Source organism: Pan troglodytes, chromosome 18 (assembly GCF_028858775.2).
Source record: "Pan troglodytes isolate AG18354 chromosome 18, NHGRI_mPanTro3-v2.0_pri, whole genome shotgun sequence".
Lineage (NCBI taxonomy): Eukaryota > Metazoa > Chordata > Mammalia > Primates > Hominidae > Pan > Pan troglodytes.
In genome coordinates, this window is record NC_072416.2 from 14,762,705 (window position 1) to 14,790,487 (window position 27,783).

A 27,783-nucleotide genomic window follows, 5' to 3' on the forward strand; every position below is an offset into this window, starting at 1 on the left:
AAAGTGGGTTTCTCAGCCTCCCTAGGGTTTATAGACCCATGCAGCTTTGAGAGCCAGGCCAGTGAAACCCCAGGCAGGGATGGGACACAGCAGGGTCAGACATGCTTTGACCAGAGAAATTCAGGGGAGTTTTTGCTGCCTCTACTGTATAGCCCAGGCCTTGCCCCTGGATTGCTCCACCTTGATTTGTGTGTGTGTGTGTGTGTGTGTGTGTGTGTGTGTGTGTGGTGCTGGGTACTAAGTGGAATCACTCTGTAAAGGCACATAGGACAGCCTGTTATTCACAAGAGCTCATGTGAGTATCTTTGCAGAATGTGCCATCTCTTCTTGGAGACCTACTGATTTTGTGTTTTGCAGTGAAGAATGGGTAGGCTCCACTGTGCACGGTTTCACATTTATCTGGAGCCATCTAATTAACACCTGTACTCCACTTGTCACCTGAACCTGGGCCTTTGGCGGGTTTCTGCAATATGTTCCTCCTCGAGGCCTTTCTTTGTGAAACACGTGTGTACCTCGCTTGCAGCTCTCTGCCCACTGACGGAGAAGTGAGTGAGCCTCTTGTGTAATTGATGGATAAGCCCTCCACTGCACCCCACAAGAGGAGTATTCTTAGGGGAGCAGCTGTCTTCCTTTCCACCCTCGTCCCACTCTCCCTAACTGCTTTTTCAACTGGATCAGTAAGGATTTAGTGTTAAACAATATTTGGAGTCATTGTGGTGAAATAATCCAAATTGACCGTGCCAGGTGATGGAGACAAAGATATCTGCCATACTAATTTCCAAACTCTCCTGTAAGTGCAGTATAGTGATTTTGAAAAACTCTCTCTCCTAATTGTGGGAAACAGTTTGGTGGATCCTTAAAACGTTAGTGGAATTACCGCATGTCCCTGTAATTCCACTTCTAGGTACACATCCAAAAGAACTGAAAGTAGAGACTCAAACAGGTAACTATGCACAAAGGTTGATGGCAACATGATCACAATCTCCAAAAGGTGGAAACAGCTCAGTATAAATGTCCATCATCTGAAGAATGGATTAACAAATTGTGGCATATCCATACAGTGGAACATGATTCAGCTATAAAAGGAATGAGGGGCCGGGCGCAGTGGCTCATGCCTGTGATCTTACCACTTTGGGAGGCCAAGGCGGGGTGGATCACTTGAGGTCAGGAGTTCGAGACCAGCCTGGCCAACATGGTGAACGTCATCTCTACTTAAAAAATACAAAAATTAGCCGGGTGTGGTGGTGGGCACCTGTAGCCCCAGGTACTTGGGAGGCTGAGGCATGAGAATCACTTGAACTCGGGAGGCAGAGGTTGCAGTGAGCCAGGATCGTGCCGCCATACTCCAGCCTGGGCCATGGAGTGAGACTCCTTCTCAAAAAAAGAAGGAATGAGGCACTGATACATGCTTCAATGTGGATGAACTGTGGAAACAGGCTTAGTCAATACATGCTTCAACGCAGATGAACCGTGGAAACAGGCTTAGTCAATACGTGCTTCAACGCGGACGAACCGTGGAAACAGGCTTAGTCAATACGTGCTTCAACGCAGACGAACTGTGGAAACAGACTTAGTCAATACCTGCTTCAACGCGGACAAACCGTGGAAACAGGCATGGTCAATACGTGCTTCAACGGGGACGAACCGTGGAAACAGGAGTGGTCAATACGTGCTTCAGTGCGGACGAACCGTGGAAACAGGCGTGGTCAATACGTGCTTCAGTGCGGACGAACCATGGAAACAGGCGTGGTCAATACGTGCTTCAACGCGGACGAACTGTGGAAACAAGCGTGGTCAATACGTGCTTCAATGCGGACGAACCGTGGAAACAGGCGTGGTCAATACGTGTTTCAACGCGGACGAACCGTGGAAACAGGCGTGGTCAATACGTGCTTCAACGCGGACGAACCGTGGAAACAGACGTGGTCAATACGTGCTTCCACACGGACGAACCTTGAAAACCGGCTTAGTCAATACATGCTTCAACGTGGATGAACCTTGAAAACCGGCTTAGTCAATACGTGCTTCAACGCGGACGAACCGTGAAAACAGGCTTAGTCAAAGGAGCCAGGCAAAAAGACTCTATTAGAAAAGAAGACCACATAAGAGATGATTCCGTTTCTGTGAAGCATTGGAGTGGGTAAATTCATAGAGACGCAGTGTGGATCAGAGGTTGCCAGGGAGGAGGATGAAATGGGAAGAAATTGCTTAATGGGTAAGAGGTTTTGCTTTGGAGTGGTAGAAACGTTCTAGAACTGGATAGTAGTGATGATTGCACAACATTTTGAACGTACTAAAGGCCACTGAATTGTTCACTTTCAAATGGTTAATTTTATGTGATATGAGTCGTACCTCAATACATGATTTTTAAAAAACCTTCAGTTTGGCGGGGCATGGTGGCTCACAGCTGTAATCCCAGCACTTTGAGAGGCTGAGGCAGGCGGATCACAAGGTCAGGAGATTGAGACCACCCTGGCTAACACAGTGAAACCCTGTCCCTACTAAAAATACAAAAAAACTTAGCCGGGTGTGGTGGCATGTGCCTGTAGTCCTAGCTCCTTGGGAGGCTGAGGCAGGAGGATCGCCTCAACCCGGGAGGCGGAGGTTGCAGTGAGCTGAGATCGCGCCACTGTACTTCAGCCTGGGCGGCAGAGCGAGACTCTGTCTCAAAAACAAAAACAAAGAAGAAAAACTTTCAGCTGTGCCACCGCTCCCCACCCCCTTCTCACTAGCCAAGTAAGCCTTTCGCTTAGTTCCATTGCTTCTACTGCTGGAAGCAACCTCTACAACTTTGTGCTTTTAATTCTGGTGAGTACTCCTTTAAAGCTAAAGTGCTTATGATGCCTTTTAAAAGAAGACTTTAGATAGTAGATATACAGACCACCTTTTTTTTTTTTTTTTTTTTTTTTGAGATGGAGTCTTGCTCTGTCACCCAGGCTGGAGTGCAGTGGCACCATGTCGGCTCACTGCAACCTCCGTCTCCTGGGTTCAAGTCATCCCCTGCCTCAGCCTCCCGAGTAGCTGGGATTACAGGCGCCTGCCACCATGCCCGGCTGATTTTTGTGTTTTTAGTAGAGATGGGATTTCACTGTGTTGGCCTGGTATCAAATTCCTGACCTGACGTGATCCGCCCACCTCGGCCTCCCAAAGTGTTGGTGTGACAGGTGTGAGCCACCGTGCCCGCCCTAGAGACCACCTTTTGATGCCTTGATATGAAATGAGAACATATATGTGGAAAGGTGTAAAATTAAGAGACACCCTCGACCCTCACCTGAGTTACTGCTCCTAATAAATTCACGCATACCTGAGTGCTGTGTTTTCTAGCCTTCTGTGAGTGGGACAGGCAGGGTAGGGATGCTCGGACTCTCTGTGGTCTCTGATTTAGTCACTTCGAGGCTGCTGGGGGAGTTCCTCTGGGGTGTCCATTCACTGTCCCCTGTCTGCCTCCATTAGATCCCATCTCAGGCCCCTTCCAACTCCACACTTCTGACATTCACTGATGTGGGTGGAATGCTGCTTTGTAAAAATGGCCGGCAAATGTGTGCTAACTACCTTGACATTTCCAAGCTGCTTGGTGCTCAGAACTCATACTTTAGGACATGAGGCTCACAATAGTGACCCACAGCGTGATCTCTTGGACCTGTGTGGTAAGAACCTCAGTTTACAGTGTTTAAAAATCAGATCTGTGTAAAAATGTGACTCCTGGCTTCTCTCAACAACTCAGGACTGGTGGCAGCCATGTCCCGCATAGACAGTGGATTGGAGGCAGGGACTGCTCCTTAGCTGGGGTCCTCTCGTCCCACTGTACCCTGTGAGGACTTTGCTCCCTGGAGGCCCTGTCTGTATCCGCTTTTGGGATGCCTGCCTTAAGGATTCGTAGTACAAATCTTTATAAACGCTCACTGTGTGTGTTTGTGTTTGAGAGTGCGCACATGAACAAGAGAGAGAAAACCAAAAAATTACAAATCTGGAAAAGTTAATAAAGATCTAGAACCTTATCAAGATTTTGCAAGGGGTTTTTCTTCTGTACCTTGTGACTTTCTTCCATTTTCCATCCCATTCCCATGAGTGCCTCACATTTGTGTTTTCTGTTTTGAGATTATAATTATGTAGAAGCCATAGTTCTAAAACTGGAAAGGGCCAGAATTTAATCACACTTTTGATTTTCCAAAAGAGGATAGAGAAAGACTGGGAGGACTGCCAGAGGCCACACCGTGGGAACTGGTGTGAGTCCTGAGGTTGTGCGCTGCCTCCCAGGAGCCGGGCTGGGCCTGGCACTGCCCGCTTGCGGGGACAGGCCTTCAAGCAAGCTGGACCAGGTGTGGGTCCTTGCCTGGCCACTTCCTGGCTGTGTAGCCTGAGGCAAGTCACTTCCCGTCTCCCGGTCTCTGTTGCCTCATTCAGACAGCAAGTGTAATCATGCTTGCTTCTCAGAAACCTTGTGAGAATTACATGAGATCGTGTATTTCAGGTGCCTCTCGCATTGCTGGGTGTGTATGAAACAGGCAGTGCATGGTAACCACTGGCCATCTGAGCCCTGCGAAGGGGTCTTGGGACATTTCTTCCTCCTCCATCTTAACAAATTGAAAAGAATAGAAACTCTGGGTGGGCTAGGGGAGGAGGGAGGCAGGAGAGAGAAACAGAACGAAAAGTTAGAATGGGCCTGAGTAATTTAAAAGTTATATTTTAGAGCTCGATACAGTTTATCCTTTCTTTTGGAGATAAAAGGAAAGGGAGTGGGTAGGCAGACAAAGATATAAAAAGCAGGATGTTAAGTTTGAAAAATGATGATGTAGGTTAAGTCCATCCCCGTAGAGGAACATTCTTTATTTGTGCATGTGCCCTCATGAGCTTTGTCTTTAAATATAGCTGAGTATGGGCCCCAGGGGAGTGTTTGTAAAGGCTCTTTGAGGTCTTTGGAAAAAGATGCTATATAAAGCCAGGGAGTTATTGCACAGATCTATGTATATATGTGAGAGAGTATGTGTGCGCACACATGCGTCCACACGTCACCCTGTCTAGTCATCGCAGTCAGCAGTCTCTTCCCTTTTTAATTTTGAAAAGGCAGTTGAAGATCAATTAGTCTCAGGATAATTTCCCCCCGGGGGGCCTTTAGTGGCTGAAGAAGAGACGCCTCTCACCCCTCCCTTGGCGTCACTGTTTCATTGCTTTATATAGCAGCCTCTGAGGCCGTAATCATTTGTGTGAATGGGCCTGTGTGTCATCTGGCTGTGTGTCTGTGTTTATGTTTGGGTCCCTGGGGACTGGAGGCTGGTCCCTGCTCCACTGTTGTTTTTGAAATTGAGCGTTCATGTGGTCACTGCCGAGAAAGGAGGGGAACGGTTTTGTAGGCTCGTCCTGTTTGAGGTCATGGTAATGATGTATGGGACCGTGTCCCCTCTTCCCCATGCCTGTCGCATTCCCGAGATGCATAATGGAAAAAGCTCAACGGGAGCCTGAATCTCTGTCACTGGGGCAAGAAATTACAGCTGTGAACCTGCTGGTTAGTGTTCTGTGCCGAGGCCTTGAACTTATGATTAACGCGGTTGACGTTTCTGTCCAGCTCATCCCATGCTCAGTTCCTGGAGCTGAGGGTGGCGTTTTAGCAGTGGGCGACTGTCAGTCATTCATTTGTTTATCAATTCACTTACGCATCTTACCTTTGATCATTCACCAGGTCTCACGTGTGTCCTGTGCTGGGCACTGGGGCCCCGGTACTCAAGGGACCCACAGGCTTGGGGGTGGGGCTTTGGTGGGCAGAGGTGCAGATGGGCACCTCTAGCCCAGCGGACAGTGTGCTTTCGTGGAGGTGCATATGAAGAGCAATGGGAATCATTGAACTCTACTTGGATTGTTTGGCTGTGAGGACACAGAACCCATGCCAATTTAGAACACAAGGGCACAGAACCCCATAGGGGCTCCCCCAGAGCCTGGGAGCCGAGAGTCCTGCAGAAGCCAGCATGGCCATTCGTGCATGACTGCTTTATTCCCTGTGGCCATGCGGTCACTGCAGGTCGGCCCGCACTTCTCCCGCTGGCCCTTGGGTAGCCGCCTTGGCTGTGGTGGTGCAGCAGGAGACTAAGGCAGGAATGAGGAGTTCACTGAGTCACCCCAGGCTACAGGGCTCTGTAGTAGCGCTTGACATTTCCAACACCTGCCGCTTTGCCAGACTCGGCACTTTCTCTGTGGCTGAGTGGGCTTGCCTTGAAGGGCTTTGCTGGCTCCCCTTTTTGGTGGCCCTCTGCCTTGTGGCTGCATCTGCATTTGTCTCTGTCCAGGCCTCTGTACATGGCGACAGAGGAGCCTCCAGCCAGGGGTCCTGGGCCCAGTTTAGGGTTTCATTTAAGGATGGGTTTATTTATTTATTCATTTATTGTTTATTTTTTGAGATGGAGTCTCACTCTGTTGCCAGGCTGGAATGCAGTGGCGCGATCTGGGCTCACTGCAACCTCCACCTCCCTGCAACCTCTGCCTCCCGGGTTCAAGCGATTCTCCTGCCTCAGCCTCCCGAGTACCCAGGACTACAGGCACGCACCATCACGCCTGGCTAATTTTTGTGTTTTTAGTAGAGACGGGATTTCACCATGTTGGCTGGGATGGTCTCCATCTCCTGACCTGAAGTGATCCGCCTGCCTCAGCCTCCCAAAGTGCTGGCGTCACAGGCGTGAGCCACTGTGCCCGGCCAGGATGGGTTTATTAAACTGGTCTTTTGAGCACTTGGCTTTCGGCAAGTCACTATTTCAGTGTGTCTCCACAGTCACCGTGGTGGAGTGACTTGGAACTCTTTGCTCTTGGGCCAGATGCCTCTGTCGCCACCTTCCTTCGCGTCTCTTGTCAGGCTGTGGCACATCTGAACTTCTGGAAGACTCTACATGATGGGCTTGGTTTGAGTCAGTAGCTACCCTTGGTCTCACTGATTACAAGTGGGGTGGGTGGGACTGGAGGCCTGTGGAGGCTGAGTCTCTGAGCGGAGGCAAGAGTAAGACAGGGCAGGCCCATGGACTCCCACGACTGCTATAGCCAGCAAGCCCCAGCTGCTCAGAAAAGGCGCTCCCCAAGCAGAAGCTTGAAGGACAACCTGGAGTGAGGGAGGGGGCCAGGCCTTCCAGACACTGGGAAACAGCCTGTGTCAAGACACAGAGGCACGAGAGAAGGAGAGTGTGTTCAGTATGGTTGGGGTCTAAACAAGGGGGAGCAAAGGAGATCGGCAGAGGCTGGAGCGGCAGAGAGGACACGGGTCTGGAGCTCAGGAGAGGGCCTAGGTAGAGATGTGGGTGTGTGCAGGGTGGAAGCGGTGACTGAACCCTCGGCATAGATACAGCCTTATATTCACATAGCACTGCTGAGGCCGGGCTCCAACTTTTTCATTGCCTATCATCTCTGTTATTAATAATTAAAAAAAAATTTTTTTTCTAGGCGGAGTCTCACTCTGTCACCCAGACTGGAGTGTGGTGGCATAATCTCGGCTCACTGCAATCTCTGCCTCCCAGGTTCAAGCAATTCTCCCGCCTCAGCCTCCCAAGTAGCTGGAATTAGAGGTGCCTGCCACCACACCCAGCTAATTTTTGTATTTTTAGTAGAGATGAGGTTTCACCATGTTGGCCAGGCTGGTCTTGAACTCCTGACCTCAAGTGATCCGCCTGCCTCAGCCTCCAAAGGGCTGGGATTACAGGCATGAGCCACCGTGCCTAATTTTTAAAAAATTTTAACTATATGACAAAAATTGTATGTATTCAGGGCATACAACATGATGATTTGATGTATCTCTTTATTTCGTAATGACTACCACAATCAGATGAACATATATGCCACCTCCCCGAGTGAACATTTTTTTGTGTTAATGTGTGTGATGAAGACACTTAAAGTCTGCTCTCTCTTCAGATTTCAAGTAAACAGTACCATAGTATTGTTAGCCAGAGTCCCCATTGCTGTCATGAGATCTGCAGAACTTACTCATCTTCTAACAGAAAATTGTAAGATGTACATTTTGGCCAACATCACCCATCTCTCTCACATCCTCATGTACATACATATACATATACATCATATACATATATATCATATACATATACATCATATACATAATACATGTATATCGTATACATATACATCTATGCAGGGGAATAATATTCAGCCGTAAAAAGAGAAGGAGTCTGAGGCAGCAGTGGCCCTCCTGCTGTTCCGTTTCTCTCCGTCTGCAGTGTCCTGTGTGGGTACAGCCAGCGGCCCCAACTGATTGGCAGTGTCACAGCTGCTGCAGAGCTGCCTTCAGCCCTGAATGAAGAAGGCTGAGAGTGGGGCATGGAGGGAAGAACTTGCGACGTTCTCCTAAGATGGGCTGGCAAATGTTTTCTGGAAAGGGCTGGACAGTAGATATTTCAGGCTGTGTGGGCCCCACGGTCTCTGTCAAAACAACTCATCAAAGCAGACTTGAACAATACGGAAGTGGGTGGGTGTGGCCGTGTTTGGGGAAAGCTTTACTGGTCCCTGCTTTATCCTATGAGGTTGGTGATACCAGCAACCTTTTCCAGTGGAAGGAGCTGAGAAGCAAGGATGATATCATTTGCTGGGATCTCAAACCGAAGTGTGAGGGACATGATATTCAAAGGTAGATCTGATTAGAAAACTGGTGTTCAAGCCCGGGCGCGGGGGCTCACGCCTGTAATCCCAGCAGTTTGGGAGGCCGAGGCATGTGGATCATGAGGTCAGGAGTTCAAGACCAACCTGGCCAACATGGTGAAACCCCATCTCTACTAAAAATACAAAAATTAGCCAGGCGTGGTGGCAGGCGCCTGTAATCTCAGGTACGTGGGAGACTGAGGCAGGAGAATCACTTGAACCCTGGAGGCAGAGATTGCAGTGAGCCGAGATCATACCACTGCACTCCATCCTGGGTGACAGAGTGGGACTCCGTCTCAAAAAAAAAAAAAAAAAACTGATATTCTTTCTACACTCCCAGTTTACTGCCCTGAGGAGCTTAAAGTTCCACAAACAATGGACCAGTTTTTTTTTGCATGTGTGTTAGATGTGCCCTTGATGTGCAGATACTATAGCAAAATTATTATTTCCTTAGCGGAGTTGGTCTTTTGTTTCATGTTAAGAAAGATGGCATATATGTTTGTTCAGATACTTATGTAGTTTTTATTGCTTCATTTCACATATTTAAACATTATTGTACCAGAAATGTATTTCAGTGCATTACAGGAGCAGAGATTCATTGAAATCTGGTGTCTTACTTCCTAAATGGTTCCTTGCTCAGCTGCATTTGTGGATGAATCCATCCTGTCCACAGCATTTTCAATGCTGCTTTTTATCTTAGATCAGTTTCCGTTGGTTGAAATTGACATTCCCCTGTGCTCTTGCCTGGTTTTGTGGTTCTGTCTTCTGAAGCCAAGCAAGGAACCAATGTTGAGATGGATGGTTGTTTGCCTTTCAGCCGTAGGAGAGGGGACCCCGCAGCATGGCCAGGCTCTGCAGAGGCCACAGTGCAGGAGCGCTGCTCCATTTCACTCGAAATGTGAGCTGTGGCAGGTCATAAAGAGGAAGGAAATCACAATGATAGAGACTAAACAAATCATGGGCTGCGCGGCTCAGGGGAGAGGAGAGAAAATTACATGTTCGGGAGCTCCTCTGCTCGTGTGTGTCACTCGTGCTTGGCGAAGTATGATATTTACCTGATCTGTGGAAATCACCCCGATGTTACCTACCAGCTTTACTGCCCAAAAAGAGTCACAAAACAGCCAATGAGGCAGCGAAAGTGAATGTGTGTTCAGGTTCAAGCCCATTGAAAGAACATTTTGGGGAGCATGCCAGCTCTCGGTCCCTTTCTTTCTTCTCCACCGTTAATCTGAACATGATGTCATAGCTGTGTGGGTAAGGCGGAAGGTCTGACAGCTCGTCTTTCTATGATGGATTTTTAGAAGATTCCCACTACCAGAGTACTGCTTTGGCTGCACTTGTGATATCAGTCATTTTGATGTTGATAAAAACACAGGTGCCTCGTCCAAGAGGCTGGAGATGCATGGTGTATGGGACCGGGGAGGGCAGGGAAGGGTGAGGCTAGGGTGATACAGTGGATGGGGTCGGCATCCATCGTCCTCTGTTTCTCACAGGTGGCTCCTATGCAGTGATTTGGGCTCCTGCAAGGGGGGCTTGTGGCTGAGATCTCCCTCTTTTTTTTTTTTTTTTGAGATGAGGTCTCACTATGTTGACCAGGCTGGTCCTGAACTCCTGGGCTCAAACGAACTCCTACCTTGGTCTCCCACAGTGTTGGGACTGCAAGCATGAGCCACTGTGCCCAGCCTACATCTCTTAAGGCTACTTGAGGCAGTACTTGCCAGGCAAGCATTGCTGTCTCTGAAACTTCCTGAGAAACAGTTTTTTCCTCCTAGAATTTCCTCCTGGAATATAACATTTTCAGCTATGAGGTCTGAGTAGCAGCACTGGGGACCCCCTTCTCCCGTGCCTGCAAGGCCCAGAACCCAGATACCTGCTCTTCCAAATGCCACATCGCTGTCTGTGGCTGATTTCCCATATTGCCGGTGGTGATCTTGTTTCACACTTCAGAAAATTCTACTATCTAGTCTGCTGCTCTAGGGCATAGATCATTTAAAAAATCCTTTTTATTTCTCAAGGTTGAGGTATACAGGAGCTCAGTAAATCCCCTAACTCTTGAAAATATGCCCAGTTTAACCCACTTGGGCTTGTGAACCATACGGCTACCTTATCTCCATCTTCCTATCTTCTGCTGTTGCATTTCTGCAAAGACTTGTAGTGATACTGATCAGTAATACTTGCTAAATGCTATTCTGTGCTGGGCACCATTCCTAAGCATCTCACTTACATATTGTCTTATTGAATTCTTACAACACTTCTAGGAGATAGTAACTGTTAAGATCTCATTTTATAGATAAGGGAGGTGGTGCTCAGAGGGGGTTGCTAACTTGCCCGAGCTGCAGAGGCAGGATTTGAACCTGGGACCTGACTTCAGAGAATGTGCTCTAAAATCCAGGACCCTGATCAGCCGAGTCTCTTAGACTGTTATAGGAGTTATTTTTGAAAGGGAAAAGGGAACTTATCTAGACAAGTCATCCTTAATAGCATATAATCCAGAGAGGTGAGGGCATGCTGTAACAGGCAAGACCTGCCAATTAATCTTGACTTTGTTTTCTTCCCTTAGGTGAACTGCGCCAGGCCATTGTGGCCATGATGAACAGGAAGGATGAGCTGGAGGAGGAGAACAGGTACTGTGATTTTCAGGCTTGAGGAATAGCCTCTTTCTTTGACATTCTGCCTCTGGGGAAGACAGAATATAACAGATGAGGGACATTTTGCTTTCTTGGCAAAAATTGTGACTGGCTATTTCTTATCATCAGGGATATGCCACTGTGGTATCTCTCTTTACTGTGGTATCTCTCTTTTGCCTGATATGTAAGAAAGAAGTGAGAACCTTACGATAATGGCACCTTCATAGAACAAGCTAAGAATTTGGTAGAGCAATCATTAATTCTTTTTTAAAAAACAGCCCTTATTGATATTTAATTCACATACACTATAATTCACTCATTTAAAGTGTATGGCCAAGGCAGGTGGATCACAAGGTCAGGAGTTCAAGACCAGCCTTGGTGAAACCCCGTCTCTACTAAAAATACGAAAATTAGCTGGGTGTGGTGCTGCGTGCCTGTAATCCCAGCTACTCAGGAGGCTGAGGCAGGGGAATTGCTTGAACCCGGGAGGTGGAGGTTGCAGTGAGCCGAGATTGTGCCCTTGCACTCCAGCCTGGGTGACAGAGCGAGCCTCTGTCTCAAAAAATAAAATAAAATAAAAAAATAAATGAAGTGTGTAATTCAGTAGTTTTTACTATATTCACAGGAGTTGACATCAACACAGTCAATTTTAGAACATTTCATCACCCCCGAAAGAAGTCCTATACCCTTTAATTATCACCTCCTTAGCCTAGGCAGTCTTTTTTTTTTTTTTTTGAGATAGTTCTGGCTCTGTCACCCAGGCTGGAATGCAGTGGCGCGATCTCTGCTCACTGCAACCTCCACCTCCCGGGCTCAAGTGATCCTCCAGCGTCAGCCTTCTGAGTGGCTGAGACTACAGGCGCATGCCACCATGCCCGGCTAATTTTGGTATTTTTAGTAGAGTTGGGGTTTTGACATGTTGCCTAGGCTGGTCTTGAACTTCTGAGCTTCAGTAATCTGCCCACCTTGGCCTCCCAAAGTGCTAAGATTATAGACGTGAACCACTGTGCCTGGCGTCTAGGCAGCTGTTAGTCATCATTAATCAAAGGCCTGTCTATCTACCATGTTCCAGGCATCTGAGCACTTATCTTAAAGTTTGCCCAAATCAGGGATACTTAGGGCAAGATGAAATTCTGGCTCCCATCTGACTTATCTTGACTGTGGGGTGGTCATAGAGGGCTTACCTGCAGTTACCCCCTGAACTTCTGCAAGCATGATTCAACTGCCTCCCTGGGACGTGGGGAGAGGGGGGTGTGTGTTCACGTCACCCTTTCTTACTCACACCCTCTTTTACACACAGTCATGGTTCTCCTTTAAACCTCATTTTTGGTCCTGCTTGACAGGCTTCTCTCTTGTCCTTTCTGGAAACATATAAAAGCAAACAAACATGATTTCTAAAACAAAAGAGGATGTCTTCAAAAGGAATCTTTAGACCGCACCATTTTCCAACTAGAATAAACTTTCAATAGAGGGCTTGCGCCATTGAGGGATTCTTTGTCCATGCTCCAGCTGGGGCTGTTATCTTGGAAGAAGCCATAGATTTTGTCTTACCTTGTGAAGAACAATAGTCACTGTCTGTTACTTTTTTGTACTTCCCAGAAAGAAAAGAAAAATTATACCATGTTTTTGTCAGGGAGCCCCAGGCCCCAAGAGGGGAATTTCCTCAAAGCTCTCAGGGAACACAAGTCTTGGAGATTTCAGTGAATGATCAGAGTGTGGTGGGGGTCAGATGTTTTTGATTATATTCTTTTTTTTTTGAGACGGAGTCTTGTTCTTTCTCCCAGGCTGGAGTGCAGTGGTGTGATCTCGGCTCACTGCAACCTCTGCCTCCCGGGTTCAAGCAATTCTCCTGCCTCAGCCCCCCGAATAGCTGGCATTACAGGTGTGTACTACCACACCTGAGTAATTTTTGTATTTTTAGTAGAGATAGGGTTTCATCATGTTGGCCAGGCTGGTCTCAAACTCCTGACCTCAAGTGATCCACCCGCCTTGGCCTCCCTAAGTGCTGGATTACAGGCGTGAACCACCCTGCCCGGCCTTGTTTTTGCTTATATCCTGATGTCACGTGGCAAGTGTCCTCTGGATTTAGTATGTAGATGTACCATGGTTGGTAATTGTTTTCCAGAAACAGCCAGGTAGAATGAAGTAAATGGTTAGCAGCACCATGGTTGGCTCTCTCCTAGGCGGTCACTGGTGATGGTTTCTAGAAGACCTGCTGTCTTCTCCTTTATTTAAGACCAGGGATGACAAATACACAGGTGAATCCTGTGCTGGCTGCCAGCCCCCTGTTGGAGGGTTAACAAACTTGGGAATGTAAAATGCTATCTCTGCTATCTCAGATGCTTTAGTGATATAAGATATTTTTTATATATGCTTGTTTCACCTGAAGTTGGCAATGAAACAGGCTCATAATGTGTTTTATAGGCACAGGTGGAAATGAGACTAGACGTTTGTGAGATAATCTGAGTATATATTCTATTTTTATGCCTCAGATTATTGTTTTGGCCTCTCCTGGCATCCTTTCCTTGGTTAAATCTCTGACCTGGTGTAGCTGTGACAAAATGGTCTCATTGTAATGTGCTACACCTTTGAGTGGGGTACCTGTAAAGGGACTTGGCTGGAATTTGCTCACCTCATTGTTTTCCCTTGATTTAAGCTGTCAGAAGGCTGGCCTGCTCGCAGGCAATCAGGGACATGGAGCCCAGGCCATAGATGACTGTCCCTTAATTCTTACTCTAAGGCTGTCAATTAGAGTTTGCTATCTCCAGTTCACATGAGATAGACTTGAATTATGGTTTATGCAGAGCCTTGTGGCAAACGCATGGCTTAGGACTTGACTTATGTTAGGAACTGTGTCCTGGGCTCAGTGGGGTCTGGGTTGACAGCTTCTGAACAGATGGGTCCCTCTCTTCCCAGATCACTGCGAAACCTGCTCGACGGTGAGATGGAGCACTCAGCCGCGCTCCGGCAAGAGGTGGACACCTTGAAAAGGAAGGTGGCTGAACAGGAGGAGCGGCAGGGCATGAAGGTCCAGGCGCTGGCCAGGTAGGAGAGGGTGAGGGATGGAGAGGTAAGCACGTGGGGGCTTCATTAAAACCTGAGCATACTGGGCCGGGCACGGTGGCTCATGCCTGTAATCCCAGCACTTTGGGAGGCCAAGGCGGGTGGATCATAAGGTCAGGAGATCGAGACCATCCTGGCTAACACAGTGAAACCCCGTCTCTACTAAAAATACAAAAAATTAGCTGGGTGTGGTGGCGGGTGCCTGTAGTCCCAGCTACTTGGGAGGCTGAGGCAGGAGAATTGCTTGAACCCGGGAGGCAGAGGTTGCAGTGAGCCAAAATCACACCACTGCATTCCAGCCTGGGCGACAGAGCAAGACTCTGTCTCAAAAACAAAAACAAACAACAACCAACCAAACAACAACAAAAAAAACCTGAGCACACGTTCACCTGGACTTTTTAGTTAAAAAAAAAAAAAAAAAGCCGGGCGTGGTGGCTGACACCTGCAATCCCAACACTTTGGGAGGCCGAGGTGGGTGGATCACGAGGTCAGGAGATCGAGACCATCCTGGCTAACACGGTGAAACCCCGTCTCTACTAAAAATACAAAAATTAGCCGGGAGTGGTGACGGACGCCTGTAGTCCCAGCTACTCGGGAGGCTGAGGCAGGAGAATGGCGTGAACCTGGGAGGTGGAGCTTGCAGTGAGCTGAGATCACGCCACTGCACTCCAGCCTGGGTGACAGAGCGAGACTCCATCTCAAAAAAAAAAAAAAAAAAACGACTAAAGCAAAAAAAGTATGTATTTTAATTTAACTTATTTCATTGAGTAAATAGTACATATGCACGTGGTTCAAAATACAAAAGGTGAACCTGTGCAAGTCCCCTTCTCTTATCCCAGCCACCCAGTTTGCTCCCTAGAGGGGGTCATTGTTACTGTTCCCAGAGATATTCCCTGTACACACAAGCAGATAGGTGTGCATATACTTTTTTTCCTTTTCTTTCCCTTTTCCTTCTCTCTTTCTTCCTTAATGTGAAATGGTAGCCTGTCCTATGCAGCATTCACTTGACATCTCAGAGATTGCTCTCGTTGGTCTGCGTGGGGCTGCCCTCTGCTTTTTAAGAGCTCCTGACATTTCCTTGTCTGACTGCATCAGAATTCGTTTAACCAGCCTGCTGACAGCCAGGCACCGAGATGGTTTCCAGTCTTTTGCTGCTACTAATAATGCCACAGTGAACAACCTTTGCATTGGTTGTTTTTTTCCTGTATGAGTATATATTTTGGAAATATTCCTGGAAGTAGAATTGCTGGGTCAAAGTGCAGCGCATTTGTAAGTCGGACAGGGACCATCAACTCGGCTGGCACGGGTGTGAGCTGCATGTTCTGTAGCAGTGTGGGAGAGGGCCTGCTGCGGCGCAGCTGTGCTCTCACAGCCATGGGATCCAACTTCTGGGTCTCTGATAATGCCAGGGGTGGAAATGGTGCTGGCAGAAAATTTTTCATTACCATTTCTCTAATTAAGAGTATGGTTGAGCCTCCTTTTATTTAAAAGCCATTTTATTTCCTTTTCTGTCACTTTGTTTATGTACTATTAAAGAGAGCTGCAAAGTAAACCACCCCAGATCCCAACTTACATGCATCTTTACTGAATTTGTTCATATACTAACATTTTTCTTTAACTATACATGTAATCTATGCCTGTGATTGTTTAGTCTACCTTCTAGCACTGCTTAGGAGCGCAAAAGCAGCTTTTATTGTTTCCATATAGGGCTCATGTTAACCATTTTTATGTACCTGGATGTGGTATTTGATTGAGTGAACCCGCCATATTAAATTGCCCATTCCAGATTGGAATGATGAATTTAATATGGTCAATTTAGCATTCAGGTTGTTTCCAGTTTGTCCTCATTTTAGGTAAGATAAGCAGTTTATTGCTTGTTCTGTAAATCTACTTTAAAATAAGACCACGAGATAAACACGTCTTATGGATGTGCAAGGGAGCCCAGAGTTAAGTCAGTTTATAGCAGCAGCATTTACCTCTCTGTGCTGTTAGATGCTGTGAATGGCTCTAATGTAATTGTTTTGTATGTCTTATTGAATGTTGGCGCTATGATCCTATGTTGGATTTCCAATCTTTGAGCTTTTCCCCTTTCGTCACATTTTAAAATGATAGCTCAAGAGCATCAAAGACAGTTAAATGACTGTTATAAATAGTGTAAAATGTGCCTAGTTTGGCATTTTCTCACCTGGACCACCCTTTTGCCTGGCCATGCTAGAGTTTTGCAGCATAATTGCATTTAATGTTCACAATAAAGTCTGAAGTCTTTAGAGGTTCTGGTTCTTAGTCAGCAAAGAGAGACAGAATTATATGCCCTGTCTTTTTTTTTTTTTTTTAGATGGATTCTTGCCCTGTCGTGCCCAGGCTGGAGTGCAGTGGCGTGATCTCGGCTCACTGCAACCTCTGCCTCCCGGGTTCAGGTGATTCTCCGGCCTCAACCTCCCAAGTAGCTGGGATTACAGCTGCCCGCCACTATGCCCGGCTAATTTTTTGTATTTTTAGTAGAGATGGGGTTTCACTATGTTGGCCAGGCTGGTCTTGAGCTCCTGACCTCAGGTGATCCGCCTGCCTCAGCCTTCCAAAGTGCTTGGATTACAGGCTTGAGCCACCATGCCTGGCCTCCGTGTCATTTAATGGCTTGTATTAGCAGTCAGCATAGTCTTGAGTCTTTGCATCATTACTTGCAAATTGTGTGTTTCTGGGTGAATTGCTCAACTCCTGCACATATGTGCTTCCTCATCTCGGGTGGAGAGGATGATCTCATCCAGCTGAAGGTGCTGAATGAGGAGGAAAAGATGTGAGGGTGCATATGGCAGTGGACATGAGTGAGGCGTCTTACGTGTATTCCACAGGAAGCGTGTTTTAGTGCATGACAATTGTTGGGAAAATTTTATCCCATAGATGGGGTAGATAAAACCAATGTCCTAACCAGGCAGTTTTATAATCCCTATTTAAGCAGTGGGTTGCTAAGAGTTTAAGGTGTCTGAAAGTTTGCAGTCTGTAGGCAGAAGGAACAGATATCTGTAAAACAGACCAGTATTTCAAAAGGAAAAACTAGAAGCAGGGAAACCGATCAGCTGGGTATGTAAGTTTTGAAAAATTCCATTGCTGACATGTTCCAGATAGAGTTAACCTCTGCCAGTGGTCAGAACTTTCTTCTTGCTTCTGGCCAGAGTAAAAGCAACTGTCAGTGTTGGCTGACAGTGGCTTGCTCGGGCAGTTGTTGCCTGGGAGTGGGGATGCCGTAGCTCCTGGGGCACAGGGCAGGGCAGTGGAGTGTCGCAGGCTGGAAGGTGAGGCTCATTGCGCCGGCGCCATGCTTTCCTCAGGTGCGTGTGTGTTCAGGTGCAGGTTTCACAGTGCAGGTGGGTACAGCTAGGGCTTTATGGTCCAGGTGCCTGCCTTGTACTGACGGGGTCAGACCATGGCTCTCCTGCTTACTAGTTGTGTGACCTTGGATGAATTACTTAACTTCTCTGTTTCTGTTTCCTTAGTGTGGGGTTTTTTTTTTTTTTTTTTTTTAAGATAGTGTCTCACTCTGTCACCCAGGCTGGAGTGCAGTGGTGCGATCTCGGCTCACTGCAACCTCCGCTTCCCGGGTTCAAGCAATTCTCCGGCCTCAGCCTCCTGAGGAGCTGGGACTACAGGCATGTGCCACCATGCCCAGCTCATTTTTATATTTTTAGTAGAGATGGGGTTTCACCATGTTGTCCAGGCTGGTCTCGAACTCCTGACCTCAAGTAATCTGCCTGCCTCGGCCTCCTAAAGTGCTGGGATTACAGGCGTGAGCCACCATGCCCAACCTGTCACTGTTTTTTGAAGCCCACATTATTATATTCTGTTTGGTAAAAGAAACATGCTTTGGAGGAATATCTTAAATTCATAATGTAAAATAAAACAAAACTTTGCTCTCAGGCTTAGTAGAGACCAGAAATAAGACCCAGTTTTTGTTACATGTCTTTCAAAAATTAACAGTTGCTTTGTTATCTGATTTAGGAAGCCTGTGTTTATGGATGAGAGGAGGGAAGGAAGAGAGGGGTTCTTTCACTAGAAGAAGAGTTGCTGTAGTGGACGTGGTATTATCACTAGGCTGCTGGCAAAAGGCACCAGAGCTGCCTCTTGACTTTCTAGGTATGTAGGTCAGTAAACTTTTTTTGTTCAAGAGAGTTTGAGTGGGGCTTTCTGTTTCTGACTACAGGAATCCAGAAGGCTTTGTTGGTCAGGCGCGGTGGCTCACGCCTGTAATCCCAACACTTTGGGAGGCCAAGGTAGGTGGATCACTGAGGTCAGGAGTTAGAGGCCAGCCTGGGCAACCTGGTGAAACCTTGTCTCTACCAAAAATACAAAAATTAGCTGGGTGTTGTGGTGTGTACCTGTAAACCCAGCTACTCCAGAACAATAAGAGAATCACTTGGGCCCAGGAGGCAGAGGCTGCAGTGAGCTGAGATTGGCCACTGTACTCCAGAGCCTGGGCGATAGAGCGAGACTCTAAAAAAAAAAAAAAAAAAAAAAAAAAAAAAAAAAAAAAAGGGTGGGGAGGAAGGCTTTGTGCACCGTCTCCTGCCTGATCATGAGACCGATCAGATCCCTCTGAGATACGCTTCATGGGAGTCGGTATTCCTGAATAGCACTATTACTGACAGTCACAGTCCGGGTTGTCGTCCATGCACTGCCTGTCTTCCCTTTTAGACTGTGCGATCCATGAGGGCAGTGGCCCGTCCTTGCACCTAGCACAGTGCCTGGCATTGCTCAGTCATATTGGCTAAATGAGGGAGTGAAGGGACCGTGGGGCCAGTGACTGTCACTTGGTATCAGTGTCACTGGGAAATGTCAGTTCTTCCAGCACCTTAATTGTTCTCCTCCTGTTGGCATCTTCTCTTGGCACAAAGCAGCCAGTTAGGCTGGGCTTTAGACCTGCAGATGGTCGTTTGCCCCAAGACGTATTTTTAGTCATTTTCTGGGAATTGGGGCTTTCTGGAAGCCCCTCAGCCATTCATTGAAATCTTACCATATAGAGGCCAGGTGCAGTGGCTCACGCCTATAATCCCAGTCCTTTGGGAGGCCAAGGTGGGCAGATAGCTTGAGCCCAGGAGACCAGCCTGGGCAACACGGTGAGACCCTGTCTACACAAAAATTACAAAAATTAGCGGTGCGTGGTGGTGCAAGCCTGTAGTCCCAGCTACTCAGGAGGCTGAGGTAGGAGAATCACCTGAGCCCAGGAGGTCAAGGCTGCAGTGAGCTGAGATTGTACCACTGTACTCCAGCCTGGGAGACAGAGAGAGACCCTGTCTCAAAAAAAAAAAAAAAAAAAAAGGAAAAGGAATCTTACCACTTAGAGTCAGTAGTAGGTGACAGAAACCCACCCTAAACTGCCTATGAAAAAGAGCAGTTGATTCGCTCATAAACTTAAACCTACAGGAGAAGAGCTAGCTTTTTGCTGGGCTGGATCAAAGCTCTCAGGGGGTATCATGCATATCATGCAGTCCCCATGACTTTCCATGTCTCCTCTCTCTTTCCCTCGGTCTTGGCTTCATTCTTAGATCACTCTTCTCTTGTGGTGACGAGAGGGCCCCCAGGGCCCCCAGCCTAAATCCCATCAGTTTAACAATGCCAGTGGGAGGAGAAGACTTTTTTCCAGTAGCTCTGGAGAAGTCCTGGGATTCACTCTCTCATTTCCCGGGCCAGCTGTGTTACTTTTCCTGCCCAAGCCTGGGTCCCATTCCCCCTGGAGCTGGGGGTGGCTGGCTTTCCCTCACCTGAACTCCGTGGAGCAGGAAGAAGGATGGCGGAGAGTTTGCTTAAAAGGAAAACCAGGATGTTCCTCCCATCAGATTGGGGGTGCATGCGGTGAGATGCAGCCCGCAGATGTCCCCGACAGTGGGTTGCTTCCACAGAGGGCTTGTGACGCTTGGATTCTGTCAGTTTTCCAGAGTGACACTACCGTGCTGTCACTCTTGTGCCAGCTGTCTTGCGCACCCTGTCTTGGTGGGTGAAATCTGGGCTCAGCCATTCTAAGCGGTAGCCCGAAGGTCTCTGTGCTGTGTTCTCCATTGTGCTTTTCCTTGGCTAGATATTTCGGTCTGATATAATCTGACATTATTAGCAAACCGCTGGTCCAGCTACTTTGGCATATTTAGACTTGATCTTAGAAGACTCAATATCTGTTTTAAATAAAAATATTTGGTAATGCCCCCTTCTGAAATGAAATTTATAGCGAATATAACCTACTTATACAAGTAATTTAAAAAATAAGTATAACACTCTAATATGAAAGAGAAATGAAAGGAAAAGAATTTATAATTCAAAATAGATTTCAGTACATATTGGTCTGGCGCACCTGTGCTAGAAAACATGCTGACGCTAAGTGCTTGCACCTCCTTCTCATGGATGAGTTTTGATTTTAAGAAGTTAAGAAGATCAGAAGTCATTCTTTAGAAGGAGTCCAGAAAAAGAGCAAAGAGTGGGTGAACCGTAAAGTAAACCTGGCATAGTCAGTATATATGAAAGGCATTCCTTTCTAGGCTCAGATTATGAGTAAGGTTTCCGCCTACATGAATGGCCACAGGACGATTGAAGTATTGCAGGAAGTAGGCTGATCTTGGTTGTGTGGTACTGCCTTGGCCTTTCAGGACAGTTAGTATCCTCGGCTCTATGCTGTAAATGCTGGTAGTGCTAATGGAAAGGGGTCTTGATTCAGATCCCAAGAGAGGGTTGTTGGATCTTGTGCAAGAAAGAATTCAGGGCAAGTGCTTAAAGTGAAGGCAAGTTTATTAGAGAAAGTAAAGATGCAAAAGAAGGGCTACTCCGCAGACAGAGCAGCGGCATGGGCCGACTGACTTAGAGTACTTATGGTTATTTCTTGATTATATGCGAAACAAAAGGCAGATTATTCATGAGTTTTCCAGGAAAGGGGCAGGATTTCCTGGAACTGACGGTTCCTCCCCCTTTTAGACCATGTAGGGTGACTTACGGACATTGCCATGGCATTTGTAAACTGTCATGGTGCTGGTGGGAATGTCCTTAGCATGCTTATGCATTCTAATTAGCACATAATGAGCAGTGAGGACGACCAGAGGTCACTTTTATCACCATCTTGGTTTTGCTGGGTTTTGGCTGGCTTCCATACAGCATCCTGTTTTATCGTCAGGGTCTTTGTGACCTGTATCTAATGACGCCAGTCCTCCTGACCTCCCATCTCATCCTGTGACTAGGAATGCTTCACTTCCTGGGAATGCAGCTCAGTGGGTCTCAGCCTCATTTTAACCAGCTCCTATTCCAGATGGAGCTGTTATGGTTCAAACACCTCCGACAGTAGCATTCATCATCTTCATGAGGACGCAGACTGTCCCCACGGCCCCCAGTGAGAATCTCTGCTTTAGCTCTTTCCCCAGTGTTCTCTTTTTCAAGACCATTTACAAATGTATTGGAATTTTGTGTGCAAGGTCCCTTTCAGTTGCCCCGATCTTTTTGAGTCCTTGTCTAGAGACTGGATCCAGTCCACACTGAACCCACTGTTGAGCACCTGCTGCATATGTGACCCACTCTGGCTCTCCCATCTCTCGCCTCCCCTTGGGCATGAAGCTCACTTCCCCAAGGTCGCTGGCTCTTTCCTTTGGCTGAGTCTCCTGAGCTGAGTGAGTTGTGCCCTTCGCCATTGTTAAGCACATGCTTGTCAGCAGCTGGCTGGTCTCATGATGTACCCCAGAGCAGCCAAGGAGCGTTGAGTGCATGGGGTGGGTGGGGCTGGTGTTGGGCGCTGGGGGTGAGTACAAGATACACATGTCAGTCAAGAGGGAATATGGCTTAGGAGGAGCTGTTTTCCTGCAGTTTGATGCTACTGATGAAATTCAGTCACAGATGAACGATTGATTTTGTTTGTTTGTTTGTTTGTTTTTGAGACGGAGTTTCGTTCTTGTTGCCCAGGCTGGAGTGCAGTGGTGCGATCTCAGATCACTGCAGCCTCTGCCTCCCGGGTTCAAGCGATTCTCCTGCTCAGCCTCCCAAGTAGCTGGGATTACAGGTGCCTGCCACCACACCCAGCTAATTTTTTTGTATTTTTAGTAGAGACTGGGTTTCAGCATGTTGACCAGGCTGATCTCAAACTCCTGACCTCAGGTGATCCACCCGCCTCAGCCTCCCAAAGTGCTGGGATTACAGGCCTGAGCCACCACTCCTGGCCGATATTGTTTATTTGTTGATTCACTCATCAAACATTTACTGTTCTGTGTGAAGCTTAGTCAATCAGAGAGAAAGACAATATAGCTGATTCTGTCCTGTAGGTGCTAGAAATTGAAGGGAAGGATATGCAAGCAAAGAATTTTTTTTTTTTTAGGCAGAGTTTCGCTCTTGTTGTCCAGGCTGGAGTCCAGTGGTGCGATCTCAGCTCATTGCAACCTCTGCCTCCTGGGTTCAAGCGATTCTCCTGCCTCAGCCTCCTGAGTACCTGGGATTACAGGCATGTGCCACCATGCCCGGCTAATTTTTATATTTTTAGTAGAGGTGGGTTTCTCCATGTTGGTCAGGCTGGTCTCGAACTCACGACCTCAGGTGATCTGTCCACCTCGGCCTCCCAAAGTGCTGGGATTACAGGCATGAGCCACTGCGCCTGGCCGGCCACAAGCAAAGATTTTAACCTTCAGTCTGACAGCTCCAGAAGTTCCATTTTCGTGGGGCTACTCTGAGCAGGAAGTGTCGTATGGGGCAGGTGTGGACTTGAGTCCTGCTTCTCAGGGCTAGGGCAAGGGTGAGACAAGTGAGGCACCTACGCTGCTTAATTTAAGGCGGTGCTCCTCAGTGTCATGCAAGGGCTTCCACCGCTCATAGATGTGTGATCTGAGATGGCCATTTTACCCCTCAGGCTCCCTATCTAGAAAACCACGGTGGTAACAGACCCTCCCTTAGAAAGATGATGAAGAGAGATTGCATGTCAAGTGTTAAGCACATTGAATACCCTGCGTAAGTACTGAGTAACAGACAGCCATGGTGATTACTGTTGGTTTCATGGAAGTAAATTATGCCTCCATTTCAAGCCTGCAAAAAGTCATTTTCTGCAGTTAATGTAGCCTGCTGTTGCTCAGATGTAACTAACTTCCTAATAAAGAATTCTCTGGGTTGAATAGCGAAATATGTTGCTTAAACTTTGCTGAACGTCATAGTCACCTGGGGAGCTTTTAAAATGGTTATGTCCAGGCTGCCCTCCAGACCGAGTAAATCAGAATCTGTGGAGCTGAGGCCCAGACCCTCAGGTAATTCCAGTGTGCAGTCAAGGTTGACAACTGGTGGCTTAGAGCAGAGTTTCTCAAACCTTAATGTACCCACGAAACACCTGGGGCTCAGGTTAGACATTAAATTCTCATCGAGCAGGTCTGGAGTGGGGCCTGCTATCCTGGAGTTCTAATAAGCTCCCAGGTGACACTGATGCTGCTGGTTCCTAGACCACACATTTTAGGTAGCAAGGACTTAAGAGAGGATGCCAGCAATGATCTGAATGGATAAGCTCATTGAAAACCTTAGAAAGGCTGATTTTTAGCTCAGAACCAAGTTGGGAGCTAATTTTTTGTTGCTTGGCTGGTTTGAAAAATATAAAGAATAGTATGACCCACTGCAACAATTAGCACTACTGACATTTGTCATTTTTGTTTTAGATTTTATTTTTAAGTAAACCATAAACAACATGTAGGTTTGTGCTATGGTTAGAAGGTTGTCCCTCTAAAACTCATGTTGAAACTTAATTACCAAGCAACAGTATAAAAAGCTGGTACCACCTGAGAGGTGATTAGACCATGAGCGCTCCACCCCCCATGGAGGGGAGGTGGGATTCATGCTGTTATAAAAGGGCTAGCTGGGCTCCTTTTTCCGTTACTGCCTTCTGACCTGTGATGACGCAGCAAAGGTCCTCGCCAGACGCCAGCCCCTTGATCGTGGACTTCCCAGCTTCCAGAACTGTGAGAAAAGAAATTTCTGTTCATTATAAATTACCCAGCCTCAGGTATTTGGTTATAGCAGCACAAAACAGACTGAGACGGCTTGCTTTGTGGGTATTTATTTTTTTGAGACGGAGTCTCGCTGTGTTACCCAGGCTGGACTGCAATGGCGCGATCTCTGCTCGCTGGAAGCTCCTCCTCCCGGATTCACACCATTCTCCTGCCTCAGCCTCCCCAGTAGCTGGGACTACAGGCGCCTGCCACCACACCCGGCAAAGTTTTTGTATTTTTAGTAGAGACGGGGTTTCACCGGGTTAGCCAGGATGGTCTCTATTTCCTGAGCTCGTGATCCGCCCGCCTCGGCCTCCCAAAGTGCTGGGATTACAGGCGTGAGCCACTGCGCCCAGCCTCTTTGTGGGTTTTTAAGGATCTGCCTCTGAGCTTTCAACATGCGCCCACTGTTCTGCAACTTGCTTTGCTCACCCAATGTAAAGCTGAATGGTTTCAGATTAAGATATACACAAGTGGGATTCTACCATGGAATTCTGCCATACCTGAGATTTCTCGAGGGAACTCTTGTTTTCATACTTTAAAAAAAAAAAATTACCTTTAAATTGTGAAAGCAGCATAACAACTCAAAATGGGGAAAAGAGTCCCAAATCCCATGACTGTAGCGTGATAATTATTTCCATTCTTAGTCCACTTAAGTCTATTTTTACATAGTTACACCACTGTTTGTTGTATACATGCAATTTACATTCTGTTTATTTTATTCTGTTGCTATGTAGATTTCAAATTATGTTTAAATACAAGATTTTTTTTCCCTGTTCATAAATGTAATGTGTACGTTCGAATCCTTAAGGTTTTTCCTTTAAGTTAGGGTATTTTTCCCCCCTGCATATGAAAGTAATTTGCAAGTTAGAATTCTTAAGTCCGGGAATACCAGAAAAGTTTAAAGAGGAAAATCACCTGAACACAATTACCATCAATGAATTTATTATTTATGGGGCATTTTATTCCAGTTTATTTTTATGCATATATGTATTTTATATAATTCAGATCATTCTGAATCTATAAATTGAGGGTCTGCTTTGAAAAGTTTATTATTACAATAATACAATAAACAACAGACATCGTCTCATGTTATTCAGTTCCATGGATATCACTTGATGGCTTTGTGGAATTCTGTGTTTGGATATGTCCTTGTTTCTCACATCATTTTTCTTAACCATTTTTTTCCCTTGTAGGATTAGTATTTCTATGAAGTTGTATTTTTATAAACCTATTCCGCCTTTTAAAAATCATTTCCTTCAGCTAGATTCCAAAAAGTGAAATTCCCATGTTAGGAGGTAAGCATGTTTGTAAAGGCTCTTGATCTTGTGTTACTAAAATCCTTTCCAAGAAAGCGGCCTCTCTTTTACCCCTACAGCGGTGAGTGAGAGAGCCTGACCAGCTGTGATTTGTAACGGCTGTGTAGCATTCCTTAGGGTACTTGGTGGTTTCCACCTCGATTTGCATTGCAGCTGCTTCCAGTGTGAGCTTATAGATAAAGGCTGCAGTGACTATCTCAGTATCTGTGTGTATTTCTCTGTCCGTTTCTTTCCTTAATGTGTATTTCCCCAAGTGGGATCTCAGGGCAAAGTATATGATATTTTTTTTTTTTCTTTTTGAAGGCAGAGTGTTTCCCTCTTGCCCAGGCTAGAGTGCAGTGGCGCAATCTCAGCTCACCGCAACCTCCACCTTCCAGGTTCAAGTGATTCTCCTGCCTCAGCCTCCCGAGTAGCTGGGATTATAGGCACGCACCATCATGCCCAGCTAATTTTTGTATTTTTAATAGAGATGGGGTTTTGCCATGTTGGCCAGGCTGGTCTCGAACTCTTGACCTCAAGTGATCCACCCGCCTTGGCCTCCCAAAGTGCTGAGATTACAGGTGTGAGCCACTGCACCCAGCCAAGAGATATGAATGTTTTCATGGCCCAAGTTCTTGGCGGCAGGCTGAGGCGGGAGGGCCCGCTCATCAGAAATGGAGCTAGTTCTACTACCATTCATCACTGCTTGGCTCCTGCATCTGTGGCTGTGGAAGGTGAAGGTATCCTTGGCATGAATGATTTCTCAGCTGGTTTTTCTTTTGGGATTAATGATGTGGGACTCCCAAAGGTGGGAGAATGGAAATGCCAAATGCTTTAATGTTGAAATTTAAAATAATGGGAGCACCTTCTCAAACATGACCAACAGTGGAAAGCCATATAAATTTCTTCATGAGCCTTTCAGAATTTTGTAACCAGTATAGGTTTCCTAGATAGTTTTTTAAAATATAAAATGGTAGACACAGCATAAGGGGAGAGGAACAGAAGCTTGGTGACATCTCAGAGCAATCACGTACAAGGGAGAAAGCCATGTGCTTGTTTATTTTCTCTAATGCTTCTAGAATCCAATCAAAGACTCAGGTTTTGTTGACGAACTCAACTTTTTAGGGAGCAAGCAGCAAGGTATATTTGCATGAACATCTGCGTTTTGAAGCGCGTGCCCGCGTTGAATGGTTGAGCGTCAGAGTCATTAGTACCCGATGCCAGATGTTCCCTGAAAAATCTGCACCAAACACAGACTTGGGCAGTTCATCAAGATGTGAAAAACATGCGGCTGTTAAGGGAAAAGGGAGAAGGTTGTGTCTGAAATATTGCTCCAGCCCATCGCTTTCCCCCATCAAAGGACAGAAGCAGGAGGAAATAAAAAAAAATTACCAAAACCCATAAATATGACAGAACTCTTACGAAAAGGTTACGGTAATTATTCACCGGGGAGGGAAATGCTTTTCCCATTCATTAATGCTTCATTTCTTGTCTTTTCTAATGAGAAGTAGGTAGAGGTGTCTAGAGAGAAAGAAAAATAGCAGAATGGTTTTGAGGGATACCAAAAGAGCCCAGGAAAGGTGAACAATGGGAAGAGAGGTGTGGCCACTAAGTAAATGCTGGTGTTTGAGTTACTTCCGAGAAATGGTTGGAATGAAACAGCTGGATGTAGCCGATCCAAGGAGCCGGAGCCCGTGGCTCAGTTTAACCCCCTTGACTTTCCCTCTTTGCCTCCGGAGAGGCAGAATTTGCAGCCTGATTATTCGTAGAAATAATTTTTCAAATCTTGCCTTTCCGGTACGGTTCACAAGGTGGCAATTTCCATGTCACTGAACATGAAGCCTGGGTCTTAAATATAGCCAGGATGTGAATGCCCTGCAGGCGGTGACAGTGGCAATGTGACATCACTGCCAAGCAACTTCTTTTTATTTTGGAGCCTGGGAGGGGAGCAACAGGAAGCTGGGCAGAGGGGAGATATTCTTGGCAGCAGCAGCAGCGATGCAGTTTAAAGAGAGACAACTGTCAAGCCTAGTGACTGAGCAAACCAGAGTTCGCTGAATTCGTACTGGTGCCAAACATAGCCGAAGCAAAGATGTGTGAGACTCGTACCTGCTGCTGCTCAGCTCCAGCCACCAAGTAGCCATCATGAAAATGTTTTATTTTAAGCAGAAGAACTTTCCTTCAAATGCATTCTTACTTGGAAGC

General features: G+C 46.7%; 1 protein-coding gene across 16 annotated transcripts in view; it reads left to right on the forward strand.

Annotated features, from left to right (window-relative positions):
* Nucleotides 1-27,783, forward strand: part of SNX29 (sorting nexin 29) — a 592,115-nt gene that overhangs the window by 139,232 nt on the left and 425,100 nt on the right. For 11 of the 16 annotated variants that reach the window (XR_010152279.1, XR_010152278.1, XM_024349767.2 and 8 more), the window contains exons 12-13: nucleotides 11,180-11,243; nucleotides 14,163-14,291. Coding sequence is in view for 9 of the 16 variants with exons in the window: in XM_024349767.2 (XP_024205535.1) it covers nucleotides 11,180-11,243; nucleotides 14,163-14,291 (193 nt within the window). In the remaining 7 variants the exon portion in view is untranslated. Of the gene's footprint in view, nucleotides 1-11,179; nucleotides 11,244-14,162; nucleotides 14,292-18,302; nucleotides 18,438-27,783 lie in introns of all 16 variants that reach the window. The other 5 variants (XR_010152276.1, XR_010152275.1, XR_010152277.1 and 2 more) reach the window with 1 other exon arrangement.